We start from the raw sequence: 19,627 nt of genomic DNA, 5'->3' as shown, positions 1-19,627 counted from the left end.
TGTATACTTTTAGATGTTGTCTTCTCTTGGCCCTTTCATCCTTATTAACTGACACAGGCAATAGTCATAATGGCGTTAGTTCAGTTTTAAACCCTGCAATAATAATAATAATAAATGAATAATAATAATAATAATATGCCCAAAGTGATATTTTCTTTATATTCTAGAAAGCTACGCGTACTAATTTTTCCCGCTAAAGACCTAAAAAAAAAAAAAAAAAAAAAAAAAAACGATTATAATCCCTCAAATAAAAGTTTCTGGTGTACATATATTTATTTTCTATTCCTATCGTTCAGGGAGCCGTGACGGTTTTTAACGTTTTAGGAAACATTTAGAATTAAATAAATAAATTGGAATCATTAATGATATACACGTAAAATACTTTCTTCTTCTCTTTAATAACTTTATTTTGTTCTTTTTTTTTCTTTCTTTCTTTCCTTCTGTAATATTTTTCCTAAATAGTTCTGGTCTAACAAGCTAATTTTAACTTAAAAGTGAATGAAAAATTCTTAAATTAGACCTAAAATAGGCCTAAATTCATAGGCCTATGTATATTTGCGTAACTACAAATGTCGAAATGTAGCAAAAAATTAATAAAATAAAAAACAATACTTTTTACATAAATGTATTAAAATTGCTAAATTAAAAGAACAGTTTATGAAAACGAGACAATACTGGTGGCTGTGGGATTACCAGAGTCTGTTGGTTATCACAAAGAAGGGAAAGACCCAATGTCTTCTTATTGCTGAAACTCTTCATGATTTCTTGCTGCCCCACATCTCTCATTACCAGTATTTAGCGTGGGACTCGTAGTTCCGTGGTTTTCTTCCTCAAACGATCCGATCTAACGCTCCCCCCCCCCTTAAATAAAGCCCCTGGCATGCGCAAAGGAAATATGCGCACATCGATGTAAACAAAAAATGGCGTCGACTGCTCCACAAGTAAGAGGCATTTCCTTTATTCAAAATAAGACGCACAAGAGAAGAGCGAGCGAGTAACCGCTAAAGTTTCCTTTCCATTTTACAGGAATAACTATTACGAAGCAGTTTGTTGATATTTAGGATCATGATTATCCTCGTACGGGCGCCAAAATAAGTCGGACTGTTTTGATCCACTTCTATTCTCCCTGACTCGCTTTACCATTCCTTTCTTTTGTTTGTGAATTACAAATCAACATCTGCATTCTCGCAAAGCGATATTCATCATGCAGAACAGTAAATCAATCTTCATGAAATCTAGACCAAACTACCTTGAACGATCTTTCACCGCGGAACTTGAAGAGCGAGGCCTCTGTGTGAAGTCGGGTATGTTTTACTGTAAGTGAAATATGGTAAGAATTAAATTTTAATTTAAATCTTTATTTTCAGAGTGTAGATGACCTGATAGCTGTACTGGTCAGCATGGGTTTCGAGATCACGGATGGTCAGCAGGCTGTCCAGGCAGGAAAACTCACAGTAGAGGAGGCAGTCGAGTGGTCAGTTTTAAATATATCCCCCCCCCCCCCCCCCCCCCCAATTAAGTTAAAGTGTTTCAGGGCTTGTTGTATTTTCAGATTGCTTTATTAGCTTTAGTCCTTTTAAAGTGTTGCCAGAGTATCCCCATAAATGTTGCTGGAGGTTTGCAGGGGGCGGGGGGGGGGGGGGGGGGGGGAGGCGTCTCAATATAAGTCCGAAGGTTCAATGGTCCAAAGGTTCAGTGGTCCGAAAAATGGTATCATTATCATTTTTTTTTTTTTTTTAATCAAGGGTTCATTGGACCGAAGGTTCTATAGTGAACATTCAGTCCAATGAACCTTCAAACTATTGCTATGGCCCTGTATGCGGGAGTACTGAGACAACACTAATTTGCATGATGAAATGGGGTACTCCTGGAGTACTCTCACAACATATTACAGGGGTACTCCCACAACCATTGCTGGAAGCCTATTTTGTTGGTAAGCTGTTGTTATGTCTCTCAATGTTTCTGATATTATGATTTCAGGATACTGCAAGGAAAACCCCAGGCGGCTCCAGCTTTACCTGGGAATTCAGTGCTGAGACTGAGACCCCAACAGGTATATAGTAATCTCTCTCTCTCTCTCTCTCTCTCTCTCTCTCTCTCTCTCTCTCTCTCTCTCTCTCTCTCTCTCTCTCTCTCAAAAAAAAAAATGATTTTGCCATCACACATACATATTTGTATTCCTCTCTTGATCTCTCTCTATCTTCAGGGGTGGATTTAGGCCGTCTTCTAGGTTTTCCAGAAGACTGTCAGATTTTCAGTTTTACATTGACCAGTATCTCATTTTTTCTGTTGGAAGATGGTCAAAAATGGCAGATGGGTCAACAAAGTTAATTTTGAAGACTGTCAGGAAATATATCTGGATCGGCCCCCTATCTCTCTCTCTATCTCTCTCTCTCTCTCTCTCACACACACACACACAGCAGCAGTATTGTTAACTATACATGTTCCAGGGCAGCAGTCTGGACACAGCCCCCAGTGCCATGGCTAGCTTTGTGAAGCCAGTTCCCATTCCTGAGCATGTCACAGCTCCCTCTGCTGCCAGTCAGCTAGGAGAGGAAGACAAACAAGAGGTAGGAATTAAAGTAAACAGTTTTTTTATTCATTTCCATGTTGAATCCCAGTATGTTCAACAATTTTATTTGAAATTCCAATGGTGTTTTGTTCAACTTGAAAGCACTCTGCCAGTAGAGACCTCTACCAAGGCAAAATATTAATGTTATTTGAATTAAAAAATTGTTGTAAAAGTTAAAAGAAACCTGGATTCAGTTGAAATTGTAGTCACCTCCTCTTCTCTTTTAAGTAATTATCCTGACAATTCCACCTGAATTGTTGAAAATTGTTTTTGATAAATTCTCTTCATAAACAAATGAAACACCCTTCATTGGTGTATATGAAGGTAAGTAGATGCATAGGCGATAGCTTAATTGTTGGTAAGAAACTGCTGTTGCTATTTTGAGTTTAAGTTATCAGTTTTATCTCCAGGAGCAGTTAGCTAGTAGAATGAGGATGAGTGAAGAACAAAGAAAAATAAAAGAAACTTTTGAAGAGAAGCAAAGAGAAGAGGCAAGAAAATCTGCACTGTCAGAGAAAAAATTAAAAAAGAAGGTAAGGCCTGAAGACAAATGTGATAAGTAAAGTTTAGGAAGCATGTTGTAAATTATGATCATCATGATATGTTGTAAGAGGTGTTGATAGGTGTGTTATGTCAGAAAAGTTCATAATAAAGCAAATACATTTAGATTTTTACTGCTAATGAATTGATGGTCATGTTTGTTAGTGAGATCCTAAAACTAGAAAACCTAAAACCAGAAAGAAGAAAAAGAAATTGGTTGAAAGTTCAACAACAATATCTGCTGTATCCGAATTTTAAGAATTGACAGTGGCAAATACTGGTATTTTCTCACAACGACAAAGCACACTGTGATGTTCAATTTAAGCAAAAGGGGGCACCACATGAGCAGCCTAGCTGTATGGAGGTGTGGCTTTGTTAGTCCATGTTTACAACAAGTTGTGTTTGAAAGGGGCATGTAGGTAATGTCTTGAAAATATTAAAAAAAAAAAAAATACATGCAGAGATGTTTAAAATGATGATGTAGAGTTTGTTATTTTCTTTTGTAATTTTGTCAAATTTATTCCAGGCACATGAGCAAGCCTTAAAACAAATTGCTGAAGACCGTGAACTTCAGAAACAAAGGAAGTCAGGTGCTCCTACATCACCACGGCAACAGGCAGTAGAAAGGGACAGCAAAGACACAACATTAGCCACTTCACCACTGAAACCAGCACCTTCCACACAGGATAAATGTTTACTGCAGGTAATGTGGTCTTGAGGAGTTTGTCTGGTAAATATTTTCTTTTAGACACACTGACAGATATTGTTTATTCAACTCATTTTTATTTTTGAGTGACACATTTTTTTTCTTCAGAAAACTGAAAGAGATTGATCATTTTCCACTCTCTGAACCAAAATGATGTATAGTACTTAAAAAAAAAACGTTTCACTCGCGATACTGGTAAGTTTTACCCATGATAATTACTGCTTGATACAAATAGCTGTAGTGAAGCTTATATTTTATGGACAGTAACAGGGAGCCCAATTTTACTGTTGAATCAACAACAGCTGAGTTACTATTATTATTATTATTACTATTATTATTATTATTATTACCACAATTTCTTTACAAGGGACTGATTCAGAAGTATTTGAGCTGATAAGTTTGTGTTGAGTGGCACTGACATCATTGTTGGACAGTCAGGCCTAGTTCGAGATCTCTCACATCTGGATGATGAATCAAGTTGTAATTAAGTTCTGTTTCATTTATTTCTGTTTAACATGTTGGTTTTGTTTACAGATCCGTCTGATGAATGGCAGAGTTCTGAGACACACTTTCAGTCCTGGCGCCACTCTCAGTGATGTCTGGCACCTGGTGCAGGAACAAGGGCAAAACAGTATCACAGGCAAGATGAAAGAAAATCCTTTCTTTTACTTTAATGCTTGTGTTTAATTTTTACAGATCCATCAGTTAATATGCTAGTTGATTAGTAGTAAGTTGGATGGGTAATCTGTATGACTCAATGAACCTGATTTGTATCATTACTTATTTATTGGTATTCATATTGAATTTAATGCATTTTTCTAGGAAAAAGTGTTTTTTATGTAAATTTTTGCATTTGATGATCAAGCCGCCCTGGTATTACTACTACTTTATGTTTCTATCAATATTATGTAATTTGATTAATTCTGATGATCGCCTTTAGCTTTCTAAATGAATAATATTTTTCCAGTTACATGTTATTCTTTAACATATATATGTATATATCCAGGCATGGCCTTCATGCAACCCTTTCCCAGGCGGGAGTTCACTAGAGAGGATCTGACACGGTCCCTCTCTGAGTTGGGGCTTACCCCTACAGGGTCCCTGGTGCTGAAGAAAATGGAGACTGCCTCTGAAGATACTGGTAACATTGTTTTCAGTTTTATTTATTTATTAGTTAATCTATTAATTTATTTATTTATTTATTCATAGAATTTGAAAAATTAAATTTGAGGCAGTTTTTGTTTCTTAGTAGCAATATGAAAAAATATTTCTTAGTTAGATATCAAGGATATTATCAATTAAGCTGTGGTTAAAAACTGTATTTTTTGCTTATATATTCTAAAGAACCAGGCAGTTTAACTTTCAAAACTAAATAAAAATTGTTCACCTGGAATCATTGAATTTATGACATTAACTTCTTTAAGTTCAGACATCAATTGCCTCTCTCCATATAGCCTCATCCAGCAGCTCAGACATAGCCATGAACACACGACCAGATGGCGCCACCTCACTATCACCACCACCGCCGCCATTACTACCCCTTCCAGCTAAAGTTGTCAATAAGGAAGCTGTTGGTGGGGCCACTAGAAGTCCAGTGGGGCATTCCTGGGGTGGGGCTGGACACAGGATGGACACTGAAGAAGAGGACAGTGGAGTACAGGAACAGGCAGAAAGTGAGGGGAGACATGGTTTTATATAATTTATAAAAAAAAAAACTATTTCTGAACTTCACTTATGTAAATTTCTTTAAGGACTGCATAGGACTCTATTAAAGGAATCTTACAGGACTCTGTGGGACTCCATATAAGAATTATACAGGACTCTGTGAGACTTCATATAGGAATTCTGTTGGATGCCCTTTTGGACCCCATATGATTTTGATTCTGTAAGAGACATAATTCATATCCAAAATTGTTACCCTCTGTGTGAAATATTACCCTGTATAAGAAACATTAAAGGTTCTTGGGGATATATAAAATATTATGCAATACTTAAGCAGAGTGAAGTTGTTGACCAAAAACTTTTATGTTGTTTCCTACCCCACATATTTTAGGTCCGTCTCCTATGGACATTGTTGCTGATGCTGCCAGAGAATCAGATGATGAGGAGGAGGAAGAGATGGAGGAAGAAGGACATGATGTTGTTCCAGGAGGAGGAGTTTTGCCAGGAATGTTACCACCACATCCTATGTTTGGTGAGGAACTGGAATAATGTGGACAAAATAATGTAAAATTAAAATCTATACTTTAAACAACAGAGGGAGCCCAAGCCCCCCCCCCTCCCCCTCCTCACCCTCATCCTCCCACCCCCCCCCACACAATCCAACAATTCTAGAAAAACGACACTAGTTTTTGGTTTTTCAAAACACATTGATTTTTGTGTCATTTCTAGTACTAGTAATGAAAAACTGTCAAATTTAGTCAGAAGCATTTGGCACTAGGACATGACAGATATCTAGTATATTTGATAAGAAACTATTACAAAAAAAAAAAGAAAAAGAAAAAAGAAGAAAAAAAGATTACATTGTTTTACATTAATTTTACTGTAGCTAAGGATTACTGTACCCAAGGATTTCATCTTAATTTAAGTTAAATTTCATGATTAAAACTGTATTATCGTCTCTCATTCTGTGTTATTATTTCATATTATTGAATCATATTTTATTGCATTGTATTGTTAATGTGTCTTATTGTATGATATGTCCTGTTAATGTATGTTATTGTATCATAGTGTGTTGTCAGTGTATCATATTATATAATATTGTAGGAGGAGGAGGACATCATCAGTGGGGAGAGGGACAGAGACTTGCAGGAGATATCCCAGTAACTGTATCATATTATATTGTTAATGTATCATATTATATAATATTGTAGGAGGAGGAGGACATCATCAGTGGGGAGAGGGACAGAGACTGGCAGGAGATATCCCAGTAACTGTATCATATTATATTGTTAATGTATCATATTATATAATATTGGAGGAGGAGGAGGAGGAGGACATCATCAGTGGGATGAGGGACAGAGACTGGCAGGAGATATCCCAGTAACTGTATCATATTATATAATATTGTAGGAGGAGGAGGACATCATCATTGGGGAGAGGGACAGAGACTGGCAGGAGATATCCCAGTAACTGTATCATATTATATAATATTGTAGGAGGAGGAGGACATCATCATTGGGGAGAGGGACAGAGACTGGCAGGAGATATCCCAGTAACTGTATCATATTATATAATATTGTAGGAGGAGGAGGACATCATCAGTGGGGAGAGGGACAGAGGCTGGCAGGAGATATACCAGTGGTGCCACAACTTCCAGCTCAGTTAGCTAAAAATGCTGCAGGTACATGCTTGTTGACCAGTTATGAGGAAGTTTTTAAGGATAATTATTTCCTTTATTGTTTAACATTCTTATAATTCATCCATATTATTGTGTTTTTTTTCACTGAGGTTCCTCATTGTTTTCCTCATTGTTAGGAATTAATCATTATTCATGATCAGGAAAATGGAATATTTCTCTCAAAATGTTGGTGAGATTTGGAAAAAATTGTTTCATGTTAGTAAATGAAAAAATAACACGTAATTTAGACATTAGTTCATGGTACATTTTGTATGTTTTGGAATCTTAGAAACTTTCAGAGGAAAGATTTGTTTGACACATTCATAATTTTGCTTTTATTTCCACTACTTCAGCTGCAGCAGCTTTACAAAGGATAGATCAGCCACAGCAGCCAACACAACCTGTACAACTAAACCAAGAAGAACAGTCACAATCCACTCTCCAGAGTGAGCCACCTTCTAGGCAGCATGCAAGAGGAGCCCAAGTCCATACCCTCCTCCAACAGTGTACTCGTCATGTCAGCCAGCGCCTGTGTGACCCCAGGGTAATGTCAATGACCTCCCCCCTAGGGTGTCTACCCACAGAGCTGGCTGAGAAATTGTTGCAATATGTGTTAAAGGAGAGACTGCTCAAACCAAAAACTCTGAATGCTTTTTTACCCTGGTGAGTTTGACCTGCTGTTTGGATGTTTTACCTGTTAAGATTATAGTTTGATTGGTTTCTTTGAGAGTACAAGTCTGGTGAAGACATCCTCAGAAAATGAAAGATAAAAACCATAACATTTTCAGTTATGCCGCTTCTTGGAGGTAATGTTTTAACTTTGGGAGTTAGTTCCAGCGAGTCAAATTGAACACCATTGATGAGAGAGGATCACTGCATGTTTTCATCTTGATTTTTTCTCCACATTTTCTCTGTTTTAGCCATCTACGTCAACTGGTATTTGATTTTTATCCCTATACAACAAATGAACTGTTAGCAGCAGTGAGGTGAGTTATCTGAACAATTAGGGGCCAGTTTGTCTCTGATTATTCCAATCAATTTGTCAGTTGTAATTCTGTGCAAAGTAATTTTGGGAATGGCAGTTATTTGAGCATGTTAAGAAGGGGGAATGTTAAGTTTTTTGAGAATTTCACAAGCAATTTCAAATTTTAAGTGAAATATATATTTCCTTACGAGTGGACGTGTAGAAAAAATGTCCAGCTTTTTTCAGTCATTCAGTATTTCATCACATATACATCATTGCTGATACATACATTGCATAACTCATATGAAGATTAACTGATTTTAAGTTAATAAATCAAATTTCTTATTATTTGCAATTGGATGTTATTTATTTTAAATTTTACAGAAAGAGAGGTCACTTCTAAATCAACTTTTTGGTGACTGTCAAAGTTGTTTGTTGTTTATTCAAGTTTATAGAATTCATGTAATGACGTACAGTACATAATAGTAAGGTGGTGTGGAACAAGCTTATAGACATGCATGTGAAATGGAAAATTTTTGCCTTTTGTTCATCATCTGACCATTGTATTATCATCTGATCAATGCAGCAACTTGATAATACATTAGTCAAATGATGAATTAAGGCAAAAATCATTCACTGATTCTTTCAAATTTGTGTTGCTGTTAATATGTTGTCCAATACTGTTACTTGCCCAGATTCCACACCTTATTAATGCAGCAAGTTGATAATACAATGAAAACGATGAATTAAGGCACAATTCATTCGTTCATTCATCCATTCATTCATTCAAGTTTATGTGTAGCTGTTAATGTGTTGACCAATACTGTAATTTGTCCAGATTTCACACCAGTGTGGTTCACCTCAGTCTCTGTTCCTGTACACTGATCACAGACAAGGGACTTCAGCCTCTGGTCACTCTGAGAAAACTGAAATATCTCAACCTCAGCTGCTGTGGACAGATAACCAATGGCTGCTTTGATGTCATTAAAGGTAAGGAAGAGATAACCAATGGGAGCTTTGATGTCATTAAAGGTAAGGAAGAGATAACCAATGGCTGTTTTGATGTCATTAAAGGTAAGGATGAGTAAAACAATGGGTGTTTTGGGAAAGTAGTAATGGTTCAATGTCAGACATAAAAGATTACCACAAGCTAGCTGCTTGGTACTTTGATATAATTGAACTTACAGCAATTAGTTTACTGATGAGAATTTATGCTATTCAAGCAGTGGATGCATTGTCAACAAGAATGCAGTATGGGGCATTAGAAAACTTAAAGATCATTTAGAACCATTAACAAGATTTTTTACAAAGATTGGCCTTCCCCTTTGTTAAAATTTCTGATAGCCTAATGTCCATCAGTTTATAAAGTATTTCTGTACATTCCAGAGTTTCCGCTGCTTGTCACACTGATACTGGAAGGTACTAAAGTGACAGATGAAGGCGTGCAGGATTACGCTAGCTCAGAACCCGCAGAACTTGTCAACCTCAATCTCAATAAAACTGCTGTGACACATGCAATATTCTCTAGTTTACAAAGTAAGCTCAAGGGTGATTGTCTTATCTTCTACTGTAACAAGTAAAAACTGTAGTGGATTATAATATTATATTATTTTGTGTAATAAAATATGATCATTGTTTTACTGATAGTAATTCATTTAAGTAAGCATTTTGTTTTTGCTTGTATTTTTCAGAATTACAAAAACTAAGAAGTCTGAATTTAGACCAAACACAGGTGAAGATATAGTTATTGTTATATTAAAGTCATGAAGCTTTGTTTATTTTGAACATGTGAGAAAAAAGAATGTGTTACATATTACAGTGTGCTAGTGGATCATTATCTTGTTGGTGCAGATACACTTAAGTTGATTAATTTGTATGAACTCATTCATGATTCTACTTGCAAACTTTGATCTCTCATACAGTCAGTAACTTGCAGCCTGAGCACCTAACACATAATATATGTATCTATGTCACTGTGCCCTACATTTCAGGTCCATAGTCTCTCAGGTCTCCAGAGTCTACAACAGATAGACAGTCTTAGTGTGGCAGCCACAGGGATAGCGACAGATTCTCTCCTGGTGTTGTCCATGTTACATAACCTCAGTGGACTGGATATCTCCAGGACAGAGCATGTAGAGGGAGATACTGCTCTACAGTATATAGCAGGTCAGTTATTATAATAATAATAATAATAATGATTATAATAATAATGGACAAAAAGCAAGAAAACCAAAAAAAGAAGTTAGTGTCAGATTGCACTAGTTGAGACTGATTTGGTTGAGAAGAATACAGTGTGTTTACTATTGAGTGACTAGTTTGCAATGAAGAACTCCACAGAATCAGCCAGAGTGTGTTAGGTGTGACTTTCTCTCTGGAGATGGTTGTGACTAGCACATTGTAATGACACAAAAACACTGACCATGTCCAGGTTACAATAGATTAAAGATTACTGGGGTACTCCAAAAAAAAAAAAAAAAAGTTAAAGCTTTTTAGCTTTGACTGCTGAATTGTAAAGACAACTTCTCAAGCTTACTTTCAGAAATCAGTCAAAGAGCGTTTTTTGAACAACTGGATTAAAACTTACAGATGTTGTTGACATGTAGACAGACTTCTGTCACCACTAAGGGTAAACATCATTGTTAAAACAGTAACTGTAACATTTATATTTGGCTTTTGGGCAAGAGCTGAGATATAGAAAAAAAGATGTTAGTTGTCAAGCAGGTGTTGTATAAGATTTTATTTCCTTATTGCTATGATTTTCCAGTTAATTTAGTGCTAAATAGTGAAGTAAATGGCTATGTATAATGTTAGGGTTATAGTCGTATTAATTTAACAGAGGGGTGGGTTTGCCATAATGTACATATTGTAGCATTTAAAAACTGTCAAGATAAATTGTAAATTTTATTTTATTTTTTTTTTACATCATTTCAGGTCTTAGGTTACAAAGTTTAAATTTTCCAAGCCGTTTGTCAACAACAGGTGCAGGGATGTTGCATGTTGCAGGTGATTGTTTATTTATTTATTTATTTATTTATTTATCTATTTATTGGATATTTTGTAGTGATTGAAGTTAAAAGCTTTGTTTCTTTGTGGTGTATCTGTGTAGCCAACAGTTTCAGCTGTCTTTGTAAGTTATGTTCTTTTTAAGCTTCTTTATCTGTGTAATTGACAACAAACATTAAGTTTAACAATAAATTAGAAATTAATACGTTAATCTCTCTGTGATAAACTGTTATGCCTAAGTTTTTTTTTTTATTATTTTTTTATTTTAACAATCTTATTGTGCATGAAAAAACAGTTAAAGAAGCCAAACAAGAAATAGAAGACCATAAAAATGTAACTCTCTTTCAATATTCAGCCATGCCACTCACTTCCATGGACCTTACAAATTATATCTACATCCAAGACAGGGGACTGGAAAGCATAGGGAAGATCACAAGGTAATCAATAACTAATCAGTATGTATTGATCCATTGGTCCATATGTTTAACCCTGGGGAACCCTGACAGTTTAGTTCTTGTGTAGAGTTGACCCCCTTTCTCTCCCCTGCCTTCACCCATTACTGTATAATATGTATGTGTCCTGTATGAGAGTGCCTGTCCCAAGGAACAGTTGCGTTGTGGCTATTGTCCAAACCAATCAATCAACATTCTAAACCAAGGAAATGGTTACATAACTGTTTGTTATTTTAACCAATCACAACACGTTTATAAACAATTACGGTTTCACCCAAACACACAGTCTTTTCTCTTAATTGTGGATGTCAAAACACCTCTTAAAACATGCCCTCCGCCCCTGTGTGCAGTGTAGATCCAGGTTAGCTAACTCTCCTGAATAATATGAATGTAAAACTATTCTAACTTTGGTCTCCACTATGTATTTATTTGCAGGTGTTAGAGAATGTAATACGGGGAACATTTGCAAACCTTTTCATTAATTTTTCTATTTTATTGGACATCATGTGTGCCAGCGGCACAATGGAGGTTGACCTTTAAGTTGACCTTTGACCTCCAGAGGTCAGCTGCCTTCAGGGGGTTTTATAATTGACTGGTGTGTGTTGTTGTGGCAGCTACTAATGAGTGAAGGAACTGTGGTAATTTGTGGTGTTGTATTACAGGTGTGTGGATAAGGACTTTCACACCTGTAGAGGCATGGTCTTGTTCTTGGGCCTGTTAAACATGGGAAATTGTATCAAAAGTTTGTTTCAGCTTGGAGATGAATTTTTTTAAGAAATCTTTTTTTGACCAAAGATAAGGCCATTCTAGTTTGTTTAAAAGTTTTTTTCTTTTTCAAAGAAAGAAGGTTAATGAGTTATGAATATTTTTGACTGATGCTTGCTTTTATTTATTTGGATTTTTTTTAAATATAAAATCCTAAAATGAAATTGAAATGTTTGGTCAAAAACTTCAGAATAATTTTTATACCAATAAAGTTGTTTTGTAAAGCTCATCTTTATCTGACTTAGTTAAAGGATTGTGTAGTATGAACAAAATAAGGAGTTTTTCTACCTGTATCTCATACTGCAGTGTATCTACTGGACCAGACGACCTTCTACAGGACTTTCATCAGTGTTGATCTTTTTTCAATGTTGACCTTGTGGTCAATGAAGCAATTGGTTGTAATAACATAAAGTAGCGTTCTTGTCAAAACTTAGGGTGTGATTTCATACCTCTGGTATGCTGATATTATTGTGATATGGAGTGATTGAGGTTTGTGTGCATGTGTGTGTGTAAGTGTGTGTGTAAGTGTGGGTGTATGTGCATGTGCATGCGTGCAGGGGCGGGAGGGGTGATGGGTATTGATCACTGTGAGGTAGCATGAAAAATAAGAATTCTAAGCCAAATAAACATCACTGATATATGCACTTTATCAAATTTCACTTCAACAGAAAATGCTATAGGGATGCAGAAAATAGAAAATAGAAATAATTTTGTATCAAAAGGCATTAGATAATCATTTTGGTGTGTAATGTTTTTGCCAGAAGGACATGTTGGTTTATTAGTTAAAATAAATTGTTTTTCTGACAAAAATTGTTTGTGTCTTCCAGCTTGAGGCGCCTCCTATTGACTAATACCAACATCACAGATGTGGGGATGATGTTCTTAGAAGGTACTTGTATGTTAGGATCCAATTATTCCCATAACCCTATTGTACTAGCAGTATCAATCTACCTCCAAGGGGATTCTTGCTATATTGCTATCAGTTTTAGCATGCACAAAAGTTAATTACCCACTAGCAGCTTCAGTGGACGTGACAGACATTAAAGCCGCTTAAACTGAATGCAATTTAGTGAGAATCCCCTGGGAGTTAGATCGATGCTGCTAGTATGATAGGGTTATGGGAACCCAGTCTTAGCCTTCAGACATATAATACATGTGGTAGTATCCTTGTCTAGAACTGTCATGTTTGATGTTTCTTAGTATAGTGCCAGGTCTCCTGTGGCACTTAATCTTTGATTGGTAGAAAATTTTGGGCACACGCAAATCAACTGCCAAGTCGCCAGTAGCTAATGATTGCTCAAATTTAAATTAGACAAAAACAAAATGACGTGAAATTTCCACTAATACACTAGGCTGAAAACGGCAATTGTGCACACAAAATTAATTAAGCACCACATACATAATAATTGTTTGGCTAAATTAAGCAATCACATACATTATAAATGTTTGGCTAAAAGAAATAGTACTCTTTAAAGTTAACTTCAATTGCCTCAAAGAAAATTGGCACTTTTAGAAAAATGACTAATTAAAAAAAATACCCCTTCCCCCCTTCACCATAGTGCCAGTTTAGACAGAGCAGGTAACAGTGAGTATTTTGACCACCCAGTCTACTGTGTAATAAGGAGAACTGCCACCTGTTACTGTTTTCTTAGGGGTCATTCTGGTTACTGGGGGGTCAGTATTGTCCAAACTAACCTGGAATGCCATAATGTCAATGTCCACTACTGTCCAGAGGTTGGCATTTCCTGTGTCCTAGGGTTAATTCTAGCCAAATTCAAGTTCTATGAAGATGTGTATTAACTTGTTGATAACTCTGTGTTTGTCTGTCTGTTTGTCTGTCTGTCTGTCTGCCTGTCTGTCTGTCTGCCTGTCTGTCTGTCTGTCTCTGTGAATTATTACATTATTGCTGATGTGATGTGCAGTTAATTATTTAATAAACAGCAATCAGCTGTGGGTTTGTATGTTAGGCCAGACAATGTTGAGTTATTGGTTAACAAGTGTTCACTATCTGTTAAACATGGTCAGTAGATGAAATTTCTCTTAGTTTTTAGTCTTTTAAAACATGATGTTTAAGGAGCATAGCAAGTAAGTTTTAAGGTTAATTGGTGTTTTTTCTAATCTACTTTAGAGGGGAAGCACTTGCCAAATACACAATGTGTGCAAATTTTAGGCATAAAAACAAAAGCATTTAAGTTATTTTCCTGGGTTCATTTGTACATTCATCCCAGATATGAAACTTTTATGTCCAGTTTAACGTTTGCATATGATAAAAAGCACCAGTTGGTGCAAAAAAATCAGATTTTTTTTTTCAAAATTAGGGTTTGTTTCACTCGTTAAGCAGCTTTTCTGTTTTCTCTGGCCATGCAAGCAAATTCCTATTGAATTTAATTTAATTAAAGTTGTTGCCTTCCTCTACTTTGAGGTCTTATTTGTGCCAGGCTTTTGTAGATTTGCATTCAAAGTAGAAAACAAAAGCTGTCAGGATGAAAAGAAACGATTCTGTCCATTGTTATAAACTAACTCAAAATTAACTCACCTTTGTGCAGCTACAAAGCAACTCCCAAGATGTTAAAAAAATGGTACATGAAAGAAAGTTCTTTAAATGTAGCCGAGTTATTAACCTGATCAGGAGCTGGTATTATATCAAAAAACAGCTTGGGGTGCCAATTTTCTGGCTGATAACTTGGCCATTTAGTCACCACACGGTTTAACACTTTCCTAAATTTCTGCCTTGAATACTCCTCAATCAGAAAGTTAGTTCAAAGGGGACACGCCTTTGTTATAACTAGCGCACACCTGGCAGTGTTTTTCTTCCAGAGTCTTGTAATATGTCGGTGATAGTAATGACGGTGTTTTATGATCAATGTGAAATGATTGTGCAAAATTGTCCTTGACTTGAGGGTCCTTAAGTCACGAAAATTTGCTTTGTAAAATGAGACTGGAACCTTGTAACAGCCTTTCATATTCAGCTGTATGGTTACTATTGGACTGTAATCTGGTCACTTTTGTAGTAAGAATTACTGCCCATCTCTCTCTCTCTCTCTCTCTCTCTCTCTCTCAATGTATGTTTGTGAAAATCTCTAACTCAAACAAGTGTAATATATTATGTTAAATCATTGTGGTGGAGCATGTTACTGTAGAATTAGAAAAGAGCAAGCGTTCCTTGTGGCTCAGTTTGTCGGAGTTTGTTGGATCTAAAAACTTGATGTCAAAAGTTTTAGAAATTATAGAGAAGGTATACTGAAATTTTGTGTCATGTTTATTTTTTTACTAAATTTTTGAGTTTTGTTTTTTTAGGATTAACAAACCTTGAAGTTTTGTATCTGGACAAAAATGCAATATCAGATGAGGGTGCTGCAGTGATAAAAGGTGGGTCCAGCTCAGTGATACATAATAAATTGAGGAGGGGAAGGGAGTTTAGTTGGGTGAAAACAATATAAGATCTTGGTCGGATGTTCTGTAAGATGTTTATTTAGATCCCCACATTGGCTTTTCCTTTGTCTGTATTTTGTATCTTTGTAATATATGAATGATACTCTTTTTAAGTCATTCTAGTAAAAAAAATGTCAATTAAAAATTCATAGGTATGTGAAGAAATGCAATATTATATACAGACCACAATTAAAAAGGTATTAATTTCGAATAAAGTGTGTGCTAATATAAACTTGTTTCAAGATGTGAATTTGATATTTGTTGCAATATCTTTTCAGCCTTCTCAAGACTTCAGGAATTAAGTCTGTCAGAAACCAGGTAGATATTTTAAAATTCAGCCTGGCTGCATTTTATAGTTATATCTGACCCTCGAGCTCATAGAATTGTAGGACAGGTTTAAATTGCTGCATTTGAATCTGATCCAGTTTGGCAAAGTGAATTGTGTGATTGGAGTAGTGCCAAAAGTCATGTTTAATGGGGACAGTTTGGATAGAGCACCATTTTAAATCTGACAGCCATTTTGAAAATTTGATATTATATTATATTGTTAACATGTAAACCACTGTATCACAAAGTTCAATTTTTTAGAACCATTGTTTCCCCTATTATCAATAAAATTTTTGAAACAATATTTTTGAAAAACTGATAACTTAAACACATTTCTTTCATTAATCAAAAAGTTTTAATCTATTTCAGAGTCTCCAGTGATTTTCTAGTGGCAGGAATTTTAAACAGGTGTCTCCAAATGACCAAACTTAATCTGAGCAGAACTAGAGTGTCTGATAGAGGTATGGTCATTACTCAGAATTCTTAATTGGCAAAATTTGTCAAACATTCAGACACATAATTTTATAATCACAAAAATATATTTCTATATTGCATTTGTGGTGCTTTTACTGCATTCAATACAGCTATAGAGTAGCATGCTTTTCAATTTTGTTGCTACCGCTCAAAAGGAATGCTCAAATTTTAAAGAGATAATGACCGAAGAAGTACAGTATCTGTAAAATTCACAATTTTCCCCCATTGAAAAGATCGAGTTATTACTGGAGGTTTTTATAAACAGTTTATCGACTAGTGGAACACCTATTTTTGTATGATAATTAAATGTTGAAATACTTGAAGCAAATCAAAACTAGACTGCAGTGTCCCATGTCTGGGTACTGCGCTAACAGCTGCAGAAATCTCAGTAATCTTGTCATAGTCATTAGACACTGAAAATCTGGGAATTGAATCAGTGTCTTGAACTGTAAACCATGTAAGTCTCCGTGAACTATTGGATAACTGCTGATTTCTGCTGAGAACTGGCCATCAGTCAATGAACTTGGTCAGTTGTCAGCGAAAAGATCAGTAAAAAGCTTGATACAAGTATTGTAATGGACAGCTGTGTTACTTAATTATTGGTCAGAATATTGGAGGCGGATCAGAGTGACCAGTGTGGTCATTGATTGTGAAAATGTTAATCAATATTTTATCTAATGAACCTTCATTTGTGAATATCTCTCTCCTTCTCTCTCTCTCTCTCTCTCTTTTGACCCCCATCGCTCTCTCTCTCTCCTGATAATTGCCAAAACAGCCAGATTGTACGGGAAACTTTTATATTCTAGGTTTAAAATGTCTGAGACTGCCTCACTTGGCCCTGTTAAACCTTGACGGGACGCGGGTCAAGATGACCACTGTCCTCAAACTAGACGGTCTGCCGGAACTGAAGAACGCCAGCGCAAAGAACTTAACAGTTCCAGGGGACAGCTCTGATGATTAAAACAACAAGACGTCAATGAAAACAAAGAATATGTTTTTCAATTTACATATTCATATCGTTTTCTGGTGTCAGAAACATGTCAGTGTACCATTACCCCTGAGGGGGGGGGAATGCTCAACGTAATCATTTCCTTCTATTGCACGGTGTAACATGAATATCTGACTCCCATGAAAATTTGACTCCCGGAGTCGAATCTGACTCCTCCATGAAATCTTGACTCCCAGGGGCGCTGATCCTAACCCTAACCCTAACCTGCAACTAACAAAAAGTGCCAAGGTATCCTCCATTATGCGTGCTACAAGATAAAAGTCATATACTCAAATAATATATGATTTTTGAAATTTCATGTTGGGGCGGGGGGGGGGGGGGGGTGAAAATTTCGTTATGAAATTTTGACTGGGAAATCTTCTTTTAGGGGAGTCAGATTTTTATTGTGCAACGGAATAAAGCGGAGATGGAACATTTTTCAGTTTGGTCTCTAAACAAACAGCTGATGATTTCGATGACTGTACCCTAAGGGGATTATTTATTCTTTATTCAAGTGAATGATATACTACATCTTAGTGGTCGTGTAGTGACGGCTGATTGAAATACGGGTCGTTGCAAAAAGATCAATGACAAGTATAAAACTTAGGTGACAGGGAGCAGGTGTCAACTAACACTGTCCCGCATACCACGCTGTGGTTGCCTGGGTATCTTTACCGATCACGGTGAAGGACTTCAGCACCTTTCACAGTTTTGCCGGTTTTGCCGAGGTTGTATTGTTGGTGAACAAACATTGTTTTTGTCTGCTCTGATGATAAAACGAAACAATAAATTTTCTTCTTATGATGAATGGGCTTGTTATATGATTGTGGCAATTTTAGAATTGTATGAGGTGGCTATCTCGGCACTCTGACAGTGACAGCCCTTTATATATGAAATGTTTTTATTGTTTAATATACACTGAACGAAAATAAAACAGCCAGCACAAGATCGGCATTATGGGTTATATTTATTAAATAATAAAAAGTGAATTTTGTTGTTCAAGATGATGCAGATAACTGTCCGTAGCCCTTTGCATGTTACATAAATAATTTACATGAGTGTTTATATTTTTGCTCAGTGTATGTAAAGTTCTTTTACATTATATTAACGTTGGGAAGAATGCTAACGTGACGAAAGTTATTAAAAAAAAAAAAAGAAAAAAAAACTTGGGAAAACTGCGCCACTTACATGTAGGATGCATGGTCAATGTGTCAGTTTGTAAAAGAAACGTTACCTTTTGAAAAGATACAAAATCTCTGTATTTCGGAAGTGTGGGAAAAATTCTTGTATGGGAGCGGTAAAATTTAAAGTATTGGTATGTAAATTTGATTGAAGTATTAGAGTTTAACTGTTGCTTATTCTAGAATTACCTGGTTAAAAGAAAACGAGAATCAAGCATTTCTCTGGCATCCTGGGTAAAAATAACGATGTTTTGTTTGGGCTGACATGGACTCCGTATGGAAGCCAGCGGTTCATTTTTTAACCAAAGAAAACAGCAATCGTGATTTTTTGTGTTTTGGTATGGAATTAAAAGCGAAGTAATTGGTGGTTTTCCCGTCGAGTCTGATAAGCATTGTTGTTTTACGTAATTCTATCGGAAAGGAATGGAATGGGGAGGGAAAACCAGGACGACGGGGAAAATGTGTTACCTTGCATGATACAAACACTTTGCCTGCGGCGTTTACACAAGTAAAACTATTACGTAAATGTTTCTCTTTCTTGGTCACCTTTTTTTTCTTTGATTTTTTTTTCATCTCTCAAAAAGACGTGAATTCAGGGCTAAAGGATTCATAGCCACCCTTTTAACATTTGATTTTGGTAATGGAGAATTTATCCCGCTTTTTTCTCTCTCACTAAAAAACGATTTTGCTTTCACTTACACGCGCACTTACACCCATGTCCTTCTGTCTCTTCTCACCATCTCTCTCTCTCTCTCTCTCTCACACACGCGCGCGCGCGCGCAAGCACACTCATTTGAAGTTCACACAATCAGAACTCGTTGCTCAGTGTTTTTGGGTTTCGGACCAAGTCTTGAATTCGATTAACCTCTGGAAGACAATGCCT

At 36.1% G+C, this 19,627-nt stretch overlaps 1 protein-coding gene across 3 annotated transcripts; it reads left to right on the top strand.

The window, feature by feature from the left end:
* Positions 1-894: 894 nt before the first annotated feature.
* Positions 895-18,371, top strand: LOC106158704 (uncharacterized). 3 transcript variants are annotated; one of them, XM_087013535.1, is made up of 24 exons: positions 895-941; positions 1,368-1,474; positions 1,981-2,053; positions 2,451-2,570; positions 2,983-3,105; positions 3,639-3,815; positions 4,353-4,458; positions 4,825-4,959; positions 5,273-5,491; positions 5,872-6,012; positions 7,063-7,161; positions 7,512-7,821; positions 8,079-8,144; positions 8,961-9,112; positions 9,509-9,658; positions 9,814-9,854; positions 10,114-10,288; positions 11,054-11,125; positions 11,481-11,562; positions 13,170-13,231; positions 15,640-15,711; positions 16,053-16,092; positions 16,471-16,562; positions 17,382-18,371. In XM_087013535.1, exons 1-24 carry the CDS (start codon positions 921-923, stop codon positions 17,534-17,536), a joined length of 2,790 nt encoding a protein of 929 aa, XP_086869661.1. In that variant the 5' UTR covers positions 895-920; the 3' UTR covers positions 17,537-18,371. The 3 variants fall into 3 exon arrangements, 2 of the variants coding, with proteins under 2 accessions (XP_086869661.1, XP_086869662.1); XM_087013536.1 differs by having other exon boundaries at positions 936-994; positions 5,872-6,013; positions 7,061-7,161; XR_015334579.1 differs by lacking the exons at positions 13,170-13,231; positions 17,382-18,371 and having other exon boundaries at positions 5,872-6,013; positions 7,061-7,161.
* Positions 18,372-19,627: the final 1,256 nt, after the last annotated feature.

This window comes from Lingula anatina, chromosome 5 (genome assembly GCF_051362555.1).
Source record: "Lingula anatina isolate TDL-2025a chromosome 5, LinAna3.0, whole genome shotgun sequence".
Taxonomy (NCBI): domain Eukaryota; kingdom Metazoa; phylum Brachiopoda; class Lingulata; order Lingulida; family Lingulidae; genus Lingula; species Lingula anatina.
This window is presented reverse-complemented; position numbering and strand designations above follow the sequence as displayed.

Coding starts and splice junctions, on each gene's coding strand:
- LOC106158704 (XM_087013535.1), top strand. CDS start 921: ATGGCGTCGACTGCTCCACAA. Junction 7,822..8,078: donor CTGAATGCTTTTTTACCCTG/GTGAGTTTGACC, acceptor TCTCTGTTTTAG/CCATCTACGTCAACTGGTAT. Junction 15,712..16,052: donor GGGTGCTGCAGTGATAAAAG/GTGGGTCCAGCT, acceptor ATATCTTTTCAG/CCTTCTCAAGACTTCAGGAA.